At 40.8% G+C, this 13060-nt stretch overlaps 2 protein-coding genes across 4 annotated transcripts in view; one reads left to right on the top strand and one right to left on the bottom strand.

The window, feature by feature from the left end:
- The window catches only part of LOC120554234 (zinc finger protein 501-like), a 223975-nt gene that overhangs the window by 159095 nt on the left and 51820 nt on the right, over positions 1-13060 (bottom strand). Inside the window, exon 2 of one of the 3 annotated variants that reach the window (XM_039792998.1) lies at positions 2657-5793. The exons of the other annotated variants lie outside the window; for them this stretch is intronic. Coding sequence (XP_039648932.1) covers positions 4619-5793 — 1175 coding nt within the window. The 3' untranslated portion in view covers positions 2657-4618. Of the gene's footprint in view, positions 1-2656; positions 5794-13060 lie in introns of those variants that run through there. 3 annotated transcript variants of the gene reach the window in all.
- The window catches only part of LOC120554212 (gastrula zinc finger protein XlCGF57.1-like), a 443376-nt gene that overhangs the window by 400559 nt on the left and 29757 nt on the right, over positions 1-13060 (top strand). The gene's annotated exons all lie outside the window — the stretch shown is intronic.

Here is a 13060-nt window from a genome sequence, read left to right as displayed (position 1 = left end):
ACCAGTGTATCTTGGCTGGGAATCAAATGAATGCAAGGAAAGTTACTTCATGAACTTGACTTTAGGATTTGTATTGGTTTATTATTTATTTACTGTAAACAAAGGAAAAATGTGTGAATCTGTCATTATTGCACAATTCCCCCAAGTACCTAACTAAAAAAGTAAAAATCCCTATCCTTACCAGAGTCAATATAGTGTGCAGTAACTTCTAAATTATTTAGATTACTCACTGACGTCCAGTGATCACCGGTTAATGAGACAGCGTTTGCACTTTGCAGCAGTTCCAGTTGGGCTGATTTCTCCGTGTCGTACAGGCTGTTTACGCGTGAAACTACCGCCCCCCTCGACGGCAATGTAAAAGACAGGTAATAAATTAATAAATGCCGGCATGCGATTAAAAACTAATTAACGCGTTATGCTCGGCCCTCAATTGCATCGCGATTAATGGGTTAATGCTGACTGCCCTAGTTTATTACTATGGACTGGGATTCTGGAGTACTTACAACCGGGTGATGTGTCTCGGCAGACCGTGGATTCACAATTAGAGACATAGTCTTTGAAAGGAAAGTTAACCTAGTCATAAGTAGTCATTGCAAATGTTAGAATACACGTGGAAGGGACCATCAGGCGCCTAAAGGTGTTTTAAAATCTTATCACAAGTAGTGCCTATCTACCTGGTCCCAAAAGGAGACAAAATTTTACGTATAGGTTCTGCCCTTGTGAATTTGAGGGGTGATCTCATTCGTGATATCGAGCAGTACGTCAGTTCATGCGTGTTTAAAACCAAGCAGGGGGAGAGTTCAGGGGGAAGCAATGGGAAATGTGAACTTCAGTGCAGCTTCAAGTAAACTCAAGAATTGTAATGCAGAAGTAATATAAACACATTTAATATTTGTAATTGTTGAAATGTCCATGTCCGACATTGTCAGTAGATGTTAGATTTTGTTACCAACATGAAAACATGGACATGGAAATGGACTACCACAAGCGGTCACACGTGTGTATGTTGTTGTTTTTTTTCGCTTGGCAAGCCGACCGGATGTGACATGGGGGCGTGGCAGCATCGACGATTCCATTTTTTTTTATTTGAAATTCGAGATTGTGACTTAATGGACACCCTTATTAAAAGGGGCCTTTCTCATTTTCCAAATTTGTACCTCGTCGACGCCTTGATCCTCCGGCTTGTGACCCGAAAATCATTCTCGGCACGCCATGTTGAAGGACGTCCCAATTCCTGAAATGCACATCGAGGAGTGAGGAGGCTCCTTGGAGGAGTTAAAATAGAGTATCCTCTGCAGAAGTCTTTTTAACCGTGCCATGTAAACAAAGAGGTATGACAAAGAGAGCGAGAGAGAAAATGGGAGAGAGCGAGATAATAGAGTAACATCTATTAGCATGGGTGTAAATCTCATCTAACAGATGGGGGAATAAACATCAGCAATTTTTAAAGGGGACACAAATAACACAGCCACAATTACACTTGTAGAGGATATGTGTAGGCCTACATAGAGGAAAGCCTTAATACTATCATTAGTGTAGCATGGAGACTGTACCATTACCCTTCTTTTCAGCGTTTCTCTTGATTCAATGAAAAAGCTGACTAAATTGACCAAAATATTCTTCTATAAAACCATTTATTTACGTTTAAGTTGTTTACAATCAAGCCACAAAAACATACCTTAAAACATGACTTTTGAAAAAGTGTCCACATAAAAAAAGAAATACAATGCTTTTGTACACTTGTTAAACTAGGTGATCATAATGTAAATTAGTGAGCCACTGGTAAAGCTCATCTGCTAACCCTGACAGCCACACCCCTCCAACAATATGAACTAAGCTCAACACACTTCCCTGAGACTCTCCACCTGACTGTCCCTGGTCTCCCTGTTCCTCAGTTCTTTCTGTCTCCTTTGCCTGTGACATAGTGACCTTAGTATTTCCATATGCACCCATTCTTACGTCTGTTTTTCTTTTCCCTGTCATTTTATCTGGGCAATAACAACACAAATGTTTAACGCCAGATGTCTAAATATGAGTAAGGTTCATAGGTTCACCACGCGGTCATATTATCAGTATAAAATGATCTTGCGTCCTCCACATAAATATTCGGTTTCGTTTGGGACAGAGGATATATAGTATCTCACAAAAGTGAGGACACCACTCACATTTTAGTAAATATTACATCATATCTTTTAATGGGACAACACTGAAAAAATTACACTTTGCTACAATGTAAAGTATTAAGTGTACAGCTTGTATAACAGTGTAAATGTGCTGTCCCCTCAAAATAACATAACTCAACACACAGCCATTAATGTCTAAACCGCTGGCAACAAAAGTGAGCCAGTTATTTAATGGAATGTACCCCATGCCCATCTCTAGGTATGGTGAAGGGTATGTGATTATGTGGGGCTATTTTAATTCCAAAAGGCCAAGGCAACTTTATCAGGATGCATAGTATCCTGGATCCATGAAATAACTGGCCTTTAAAAATAAACATCTTCTTGCCTCTATGGAATTTAACATAGGGGCGTACTGACTTTTGTTGCCAGCGGTTTAGACATTAACGGCTGTGTGTTGAGTTATTTTGAGGGGACAGCACATTTACTTAATACTTTACATTGTAGCAAAGTGTAATTTCTTCAATGTCGTCCCATTAAAAGATATGACATTTACTAAAATGTGAGGGGTGTACTCACTTTTGTGAGCTACTGTATATTTACCTGCAGCAAACCCACTGGTCGGCCACTTATCATATTGAGCAAAACGCAACTGTAGATCTTCAATATTAACCCTAATATCAGTTCACACACAACGTTTTGAGAAAAGAAAAACATCATCCGATGTTTAATGTGAATAAAATGGCCTTGAACCGCCTACTTACATTCCACAACTAACGTTACTGTAGCGTTACCGTTATATGTTCCATTTCATTCTCTCCCGGTGTCGTCCACCCAAGCAGGCAGTGGACCAAACCACTGTGAGGCAAGGGGGGGGCGGGGGACTCAAAATGTTTCTAAATTTAAAAAGCATTTTTGGGGGGTTTGTATTGTTTTACTACTTACACAGAAATTTTAAGTATACATCATCATGTTATTTACAATACACAGCATGGTTTTTAGTGATATTTCTAGTGTGGGGGGGGGGGATTTACGCCTATGATCCGCAGGCCTGTAGTTAGTATAACGTTACGGATTGGGCCGGTCAAATCATACAAATTAACATTGATTAATAGCGTGTGGGTGAAATAACGCACAATTGACAAGGAACATATTATTAAAGTTCTCTAAAATGTGAACATAGCGGATCTGCTGTCGGACATAAAAACTCGGTTTGAAAGTGCGTCTGAGAGACGCTCGAGAAACATCAGCGACTTCATTGGGCCTATTTCAGAAGTAAATGGTCTAGTTCCGTTTGTCGCTGTCAAGTTTACAACTTGGTTTTTGCTGCTTAAAACGTCCGGTATCAGCTGCAGTGACATTTCTGCATGCGCGGAAATGTTTACAAGCAGCCTCTCGAATTAAAAGAGAGGTAAATCATTATAGGAAACACTCATAGGCTACATCAACACAATACATTATTTAAAAAAGCAACGCAGCCTACAGTGATGAAGGGACAGTGAAATGGCCATGCGGGTCTCTAAATCGGAGAAAATAATTCATTTAGGTGGGTGGGAGGTGGATGATTTTAAGTTTACAGGCGGCTTCGTATTAATAATAATAATAAAGTCTGTTTGTGTGTGTCTAAGTGTGTATAAAATAGGCCTACTGTAGCCTTTACATTTGTATAGTTCTTTTCATACAAACATTTGACTAACTGAAACAACTTGACTGCTAAACAAACATTACAACAATATAGGTCTGGATGGCATTCAAAGCAAATCAATACATGAACATTAACAGAACTTAAACACTTAACAGCTTTGCTTAGCTGCTGTTGACATGCTAATGCTGGCCCGAGTTGGTTACATTATCAGAGGAAGAACTCCTTGGTTTTGTGAGAAAGCCAGACTGGGAGAACTGTGGTTCTGAGGTCAAATGATTCAGTCTCCATTGTGCTGTATTCCAATCCTGCCGGCCGGATAAAGCCGGTAGCTTCAGTTATTGTAGTTAACTTGGTGATAACTTCTTCTGTTCTTTTGTTTCAGGTTAGCTGGTAGCCTTTGTATGTTTAGGTGATGCTAACTTGTTTACTCTAAGCAGGCACTCACATCAACTGCTAGAGTTTCTGTGTTGGGCTACTTTCAGTAGGCCACGCGTTAGCGGAGAGCTGACCTGGACCCCTGCTGAGAGATGCAGTAGAGACTTAAGGGAGACTGAGTTGGGGGGCAGTTCCTTGTGATTTAAGAATAGCTGCCATTTAGAAGAGAGCTGGGGTTGCATGGACTGGCTCTTTCATTTCCCAAGAAGTCCAGTTCATGGGATACCAACAGACACATTAACTTCACAATCCAATACATTTTTTAACACCTATCAAAATCATATTCAAGACATTTTAAAGCCTAAAATTCTAATTATTATATTTTAAACTTTTTAAGGACCCAGAGTATACACATTACATTTTCAGTGTTTAAACCTGACTGAGGTTCTCCGCTCTCCTTATGGACTACAGCTCCACTTCACACAGCTAAATGGTCTCTCCCCTCTGTGTGGGTTCTCATGTGTCTATGTAAAGTTCTACTCACTGTAAAAGCTTTCTTACAGACCGAGCAGCTAAACGGTTTCTCTCCAGTGTGGATTCTCATGTGTTGCTGTAAATGGCCACTCATTGTGAACGTTTTCTTGCAGAATGGGCAGCTAAATGGTTTCTCTCCAGTGTGGGTTCTCATGTGTGCCTTTAAATGTCCTCTCTCTGTGAAAGCTTTCTCACAGACTGAGCAGCTAAAAGGTTTCTCTCCAGTGTGGATTCTCATGTGTGCGTGTAAATTTTCCCTCATTGTAAAAGCTTTCCTACAGACGGAGCAGCTAAATGGTCTATTTCCTGTGTGGGTTCTCATGTGTCTTTGTAAATGTGCACGATCTGTAAAGGCGTTCTTACAGACTGAGCAGCTAAACGGTTTCTCTCCTGTGTGGATCCTCATGTGTTTCTGTAAATGTCCACTCTGTATAAAAGCTTTATTACAGACTGAGCAGCTAAATGGTCTCTCTCCAGTGTGGATTCTCATGTGTGCCTGTAAATTTTCACTCATTGTAAAAGCTTTCTTACAGACCGAGCAGCTAAATGGTCTCTTTCCTGTGTGGGTTCTCGTGTGTCTTTGTAAATGTGCACTGTCTGTAAAAGCTTTCTTACAGACTGAGCAGCTAAATGGTTTCTCACCAGTACCACATCTTGAATCACAGACAGAGACTTCCTCATTATTCAGAGAGTCTAAACCTGACTGAGGTTCTCTGGTCTTCTTCCAATCAGCACTGTCATCAGTCTCAGGTTCAGAAGAGTCTCCATTCTTGTCATCATCATCGGGTTGTGAACGCGAACGGTCGATGGCCGGTTCTGGTCCTCCACAGTCCTCTCCATCAGCTTCCGTTTTCATCTCTACAGTTTGTCTTTGATTAAGCTGTGATAACTGAGGTTCCTCTTTATCATATTCACTCTTCACACGGACCGGAGAGAAAGGGAACTTGGTGATATCAGCCTCCTCCAGCCCTTGAAGCGGTTCTCGGTCCTGACTGATCGAGAGTTCCTCCTGTTCCTCTTTAATGTGTGGGGGCTCTGGCTCTTCCTGGTCCAGACTGGAGCTCCACTCCTGCTGATGTTCTTCACCAACAATCACTTTCTGGACATCGAAAGGTAAAGCTGAAACACAAACAACCATTAATGTGAATCTTAACAGTAATTTGCTACTTAGCCAGTTTCATTCATTCTTCCGGACACAAGTTCATGATGACATCATCCGTTTTACCACGGGTCCCTAACGTCTACCATACACTACTGAGCACAACTCCCCTTGCTGCTGACTTTTTAGCCAAGAGCTTGTACACTTCCATTCTGAAAACTCAAGCCTCATCTCTGCTCTCCTACCCGCTGTAAAAGCTGTGCCCACATGTCAGATAAACATGCCAAGCTAGAAGGTAGGACAACTTGGGCTGCACAAGATCAGAGCAGATGAGGCCCTGCTTGACTTCATGTTAGCTACGGCAAATGCTGTGACAAACGCCTCTTCCTCCATTCCTGCCCTGGTCCGCGCCAGATGGTTTGCTAACACAGAGCTGTCAGAGAGGCAATCAATGGAAACTGGGGGCAGGCAGGCAGGAAGCAATTGTCTCCCACGGCCAGAAATGTTAGTTTGAATTAACAGTCTTCAGCGTCACACACACACCTAAACCCCAGCTGTAGCAGTGTAGCGGTAGCTTCTCCCCAGACACTGATAGGTGTGGTAAACTGGAGGAAGTTTAAAAGTTTAATTAACTCTATTAGCCGATTCTTGATATGGACTTCAGTCAGAACGCATTTGACAGGACTGCAGTATTAGTTCACTGCACTTTATTATGTTATGTTGAAGGCACAGCAATGCACATATTTACTTTAGACTTAATCTGTGAACCTGTGGTTCTGACCAAACAATGAAAGCACATAGATGATGATCCACAAATAACAATTTGTATTATACATACTGAAAAATGAACAAATTAACTAAATTACTCAAGTTTACCTTAATATCAAACTAAAGTGCACAACACGCCTTAATATAATGTCCATAAATGTACATTTAAAAAGGCCAAAACATCAATAATTATACTTATTATATTGACACAATATGCAGCCAGTAAAAGCAGTGAGAAAGCACCACTGAGTATTATACATAAAAGTATAATTTCCATAGCATACATAGCCTTATTACTTGGTAACCAGTGCTATATAGTGGCGAAAAGCAAAATTAAATAGACATGGTCGAAGAGCACCGCCCATCATCAATTAAACGATTATCCCGGTCAAATAATGCACTCTGCATTTTATGCATGAGTTAGCAAGAGTAAAATGAGGGTGCAAAATACATACACGTTTTTATTCCCAACTTGTACATACATTTGTACATTCTTGATGGGCAGGGCTCCAGACTTCGACCAATTTTTGAGAGACTGTGCGAGTAAACTTTAAAACTACTCGCACTACTCGAGTCTGCCAGGATTGGCCAATGTGTTTGAGAGAGGGGGGAGGGTCCGTGAGTGATTAGTTACTGCGTGGGTAGGTAACGCCATCTACACTTGTGTCTCGCTGTCGTAGCGTCACACTCGTTCGCAGATGCTGTTGCACAGCACTGTTGTTACCACGTTTCCGTGAAAATCATGATGTTGCAGTCTATAATACATTTACGAGTGGTGATCTGCAGCTGAGGACAATCCATTTTGTTTGCTAAAGACCATACACTGGTGAGGAAAATGCTGTGAAGGAATTGCCGATAAGGAGCTAGCCTTAGCCTAAACGTTAGCCCTCCTCTCTTTGTTCACGGTCTTAACCCCGCTTGCCTGCACTTCCGGTCGGCGGAGCTGTGTTGACGGACCTCGGCAGTGCTGTAGTATTCGGTCTCGTCACAAAACCGACCGCGACATTTGCCACACGCTGCGATCCCACTCCCTCACTTGGGCAAGAGAGGTAACGTTAAAAGGGATACTTCACCGATTTAGCATTAAGCTTTGTATCAGTAGAAACATGGTAGTATTTTCGAATGGCCGTGCTTCCCTCTCTCATGTCCCCCTGAGACGAGAGATCTCTGTATTGTGGGTCTGGGAAAAAAAAAAATCTTCCGAAGATTTTTGCGTCATCGAAGATTTTTTTGCCCAGAGGCAATGGACTACAGTCAGTAGTAGGAGCTACTTCCGCATGTTTTCAACCCGCCCATAGGGGGTTGGACTGTCGTCTTCACCCGAAGATTGCCGAAGCAAAATGAGGGTCAGCCATCTTGAAGCTTCGCTAAACAGGCTCTCGTCTGTTCAGCAGCAAACCTTTACAACAATTATGTGCACTCAAACTACCGCACATGTGTACCACCGGGATACATTGGTTCAGATCGGAGAATATGCAAGACACTTTATTACAGACTGAATACTTGACACGCTGCGCGAGCTTCACCTGATACGGAGACCAGCACCTCAGCCTGCAGTCTCGCTCTATAGCCGGTAAAGGGACATCCTCAGCGGTGAAAAGCGGAACGAGGGCTGGACCTATGAGCTAGCTAGGTGGAAAGCTAACGCTAGCCGGGCACCTGTTCAATCAATCCGGCTTGCAAGTGTCCGCTCATTAGACAACAAACTGGACAACAAACTGGACTACATCCAACTTCAACGAAACTCCCAACGCGAGTTCAGAGACTGCTGTGTTTTTGTTGTTGTGGAAACATGGCCGAGCAACAGTGTACCGGACTATCCAGCTACCAGGCCTGCTGCTCTGTCGCCGGGTAAGACTAGCTAGTGGAGGTGGGCTGTGATAACATGGACTGGTGCAGAAATGGGGTGCTTGTATCCAACTAACTGCTAACCACTGGTGGAGTTTGTGACTGTTAAATGGCGACCATTGTACATTCCATGCAAATTCACGGCTGTGTTTATACTCAGTGTTTACAGCCCACCAAGCGCTAATGCTAGTATGCGTTAGCTGAACTTTACGGAGCCTATAACGTGTGTGCACTAAATGTAACCCGTTTCGTAGGTCGTTTTTTATATGATGTCGTTTTTATATATTTTAAATGTGTAACACCACTTGAGCCACGGTGAAACGTTGTTTCGTGTCTATGGTTGAAATGCTGTCTCACTGTATGTCTGTCTGTAAACGGTAGGCGTGGCTTGGGAGTGGACTCTAAAGCAGTGAAGCAAGTGCATTCTGGGATTTGGTGTCTTTCATCCACATGAGCCAAACACACATTTTCTGGCTTTTCTCAGCCTAGAAGCCACCAATTTCTAAAAATGTAAGGATATATTCATCTTTCCAACTGTGAAATATCCCTATTTGCTAAGTATATAAATCTTATCTCGTAAAAACAAATAGTGCTTATGTGAGTGTCTTGAGCTCATTAGTCTCTGGCTCCCGCATCACTCAATATTTTCCACACTGGCTGTTAATAGTTAGATACCCCCTATCCACGGAAGTCTAAAAACAAATATTGCCATTTCAGTGTAAACTAAATTTTTTTTTTAAATGAAATAAAAACACAGGACAACTAGGTGACATTCACAGGTGTACAGACTAGAGCCCGACAGATATCGGCGGGCCATATTAATCGGCCGATATTAGGCATTTTTCAAACTATCGGTATCGGCATTTATAATGGCCGATAAATTAATAAAAACAGACAAAACACCGTCCAACCATGTTATGAGTGTTGGCGTTGTATAGTTTGTCCACCAGAGGGCACTCTACAACGTCCCTGTTGGCAACACATGTGTTTAACCCTTTAAGTTTCATATCTTAAGTTTGTATTTTTATACATTTTATTTATCAGAACTTTAATATATTTTGATGTTCCTCTGTTATGTTGGATAATAAAACAAACAAGTTTATTTTTAAACTGAATTATCATATTATTTTAGTGAGGACTCAAATAACTAATGTTAGGGAAATCGGTTTATGTTTTGTTATGCGTTTCTTGATAAAAAAAACAAAAAATAGTATATCAGCCGACATATTGGAATATCGGATTTATTTTAAATTATTAAATATTTGTATTGATATCGGCCTTAAAAATCCTTCATCAGTCGGCTCTAGTACAGACTTGAGCAGGTGAGATAAAACATGCACTGTACAGGAGCCCCGCCCAAAGGAAGCAGAGATTGAGGGTATGACAAAAATATAAAAAAAAAAAAAAAAAACAGATTAGGAGACTACCAAAATAATCATTAGTTGCAGCCCTATGTGATACCAACTCCTGCCAATAGTTTCACAATGATGGACTAATTGATTGTTTCTATAAATATTAATGCAAGACTGCAGACTAATGGCAACAACTGTGGTTGGTTTTTGACTTACTGTAATACATACTGCTAGCTATTATTTCACCCCTTTGTTAGTACATTAAAGTCATAGCTTTGCACGGACAGCTGCATTGATTATGTTCAACAGAGCAAGCAACTGAGTTCACTTGTTTAGCGTCTTACAAATGCTACAAGCCTGTAACAGTTTGGTTGAAACTTGTACTTCTGAAAGTTAAGTTACCCAGCTTAAAAAGGCAATGTTTATGTATCATTATTTTAATGTTTAAATGTTTTATTTAAAAAAAAGAATGTAATATGGCACTTAAATGCACAAAATTGTTTTTTTTGACAGATATGTGCAATTTAAGCAATAAAAAAAGCTTATTTTTCTGAAAAAGTAAACTTTGTACTGTATATTTACTATTGCTCTTCAATAAAGCAAAAGTATGTCTTATAATAAGAATAATCTATAGAATCCTTGATTAGCTGCAGCCCTACCATACCTTATTTTTTCCTACCAATATACTTGCTAGTGCGGATGATAAAGGGAACTGTTGGACATGGTGGGTAGTAGGCATGGGCCAGTTACCAGTTTTGAGGCATACCACGTTATACCGTTCCTGCGGTATGAGCTGTTTTTTACGAGTCGTCGCGGACAAAAAGTGCCGGTCAGGAATCCCTCTTCCTGCCAATGTGCAGCGTAGCGTATCACGGCCCCTCCCCCTGCTGTTGTTGGTGTGAGTGCGATTGCAATACCGCAATACCGTGGTATTTTTGCTGAAGGTTATCATACCGTCAGAATCTCAAACCGGCCCATGCCTAGTGGGTGGGGCTCTGGACACCATGCCAATTGCATAAAAGGGAAAGGATGGAGGTAAAAGATGCCTCAATCACACAACCTAATTCTGTTTAAACACCTGGAAAGTCCTGGTACCCATGCCAGACTTTGATTTAGGGATTTTTAAATCAGCTTTTAATGCTATCCATTCACATATTTTAGCTTGTTAAAATTGTACATTTTGTCGGCTGGATTTTAGATTTTTTAACATGTAGAGCTCAGAGGGTTAGGGTGAATGGCTCTCCTTTTCCGCTGGCTCTCCTCAGGGCTGTGCCCAGAAATAAAAATCTAAATTAGCAACCCTAGTTTCAGTAAGTTTCAATAAGAAAAACAGTTACAAAGTTGTTTAGCTCGACAAGATGAGAAAAGTTGCATCGGATGCTAGTAGGGATGTCACAAGAACCTTTACTTCAGTACCAAGTCGATACCAAAATTCTCTAAACCAGATGGTGCTCATTTTTCTACAGTAGGATTATCCCCGTGCACACCGACGCAGTAAGCCTCCGACTTTACAGAACATATACAGCAACTGCCTTCACATTTCACACAAAACTCCCAAACCCCAAATACGGGAAGTCTGTTTCTCTCTGCCGTTGTCTGTTACAGTCTAACATTCTCTCAGATTGCTGAAATTAGCCAACATTATCGGACCTCTATAACGTCTTAGGTAAAAAAAAAAAAAATAATAATAAATATGACATGACACTGGCCCAACCACCACTAAGTGTTGATAAAGAGAGAGGGAGGTGTGTGGTGGTGGAAATACATTTTTGTTATTACAGATTAGGGAGGCAACGATTATAGATGTTGGTAGGATTATAGTCTGAAAAACAATCACGGTTAATAAGATTAACTATCAAGATTATTAGGCATCAATTTATGTCACTGCTAATGTATGACATTACATCAACACTCTAGCTTTTAATGTTATTCATTGCTGCCTTTTGAAACAGAACACAGTAACAGTTTAGAATGTTTTGAAAATGATTATATGATCAATCAACTTTTTTATTTAAATTCATCTGAAAAGATTAGAGACTAGAGGTGAATCAGTCACACCACAAACCAAGGCCAAGTTAGTAACAACAGTGCTGTCCTTCAGGCCCTCAAAAAGCTAAAAACGGCCCTGCTAGCTGGTGTTTCTATATAATATGCAGCTGTCACAGGGAGATTAGCAGCACGTTGCCAAGGAATAAATTATGCGACGGAGAGATCTCTTTGCAGCCTTATGTCCCAGAGGGGATGAAGAGAAGTAAGCAAGCAACATTAAGTCGTAGCGTCAGGGACACGTTTGAGCTGTTGCAGTTTTGCCTCGTAACGCAACGTTATCGTCGGCTCACGCACTGTAAATGCAAACATTGGCTGGTGCTGACTCGTTAGCCGTTAACTGTAACGTTACCGTTAACATTTAACAGCCTAACGTTAGCTAACTGGTAACGTTAACTAACAAGCTAATAAACACTTAAAGCGCTACTCTCGCCAAAATGCAACCTAGGATCTTTTTGTGAATGTAACAGAGTCAAACTTTCATTTTAAAAGCATATTTAGGATGGAAGCGCCCCTTTTAAGATTTACCGTATTCTCGTTTTTCGGTCAAATGGCCTTTTGAATGGGAGTGCTAGGGGCACTTTTATGCTAGCCTCAAAATAGCTATTTTTAAAACACCAAGAAGGCTCAACACAACCTGAAACTTTGATCCAAGTATCACCAGGGGTATCTACATTACTGATGATTATTTATCAAAAATCTCATTGTGTAAATATTTTGTGAAAGCACCAATAGTCAACACTACAATATCGTTGCAGTATTGATAGATGTATTTGGTATTAGATTTTTTTTTTTTTCCCCTATCTCCCAGCCCTAATCGCTGCACGTCTAGATTAGTAACACTTGGCAGCAGGTAATGTTGAGGTTAGCCTACTGTAAGTAGCTGGATTTAACCTGGTTAAAATACCGACAGATAAAACGGTGTAATAGTGTGACTGTATTTCACCGTAGAAGATTCCAACACCGGGACATGCAACAGTCTGCCGCTAAAGCTACGAGCTGAAAGCCACAAAACATAAATTGGTCATTGCTGTCGGAAAAACAACACAGAAGAGACTAAATTGCCATTTAACAGCAATTTACTTGTGAAATAAGCTATTATTGTTATAAGTTATTGTTATTCAATTTTTAATAAATCATTTAAATCCTCCCCCACCCCCCTTTTTTGCTGCTAATCCGAAAATGTATCTAATCCGTGACTTAAACTAGGGGTGGGAATCGGTTCACACCTCATGATTGGATTCCGATTCAGAGGCCAACGATTCAATTCTAA

This window comes from Perca fluviatilis, chromosome 24, assembly GCF_010015445.1.
Source record: "Perca fluviatilis chromosome 24, GENO_Pfluv_1.0, whole genome shotgun sequence".
Lineage (NCBI taxonomy): Eukaryota > Metazoa > Chordata > Actinopteri > Perciformes > Percidae > Perca > Perca fluviatilis.
The sequence above is the reverse complement of the archived record's forward strand: the minus strand, read 5'-3'. Positions and strand labels throughout refer to the sequence as shown.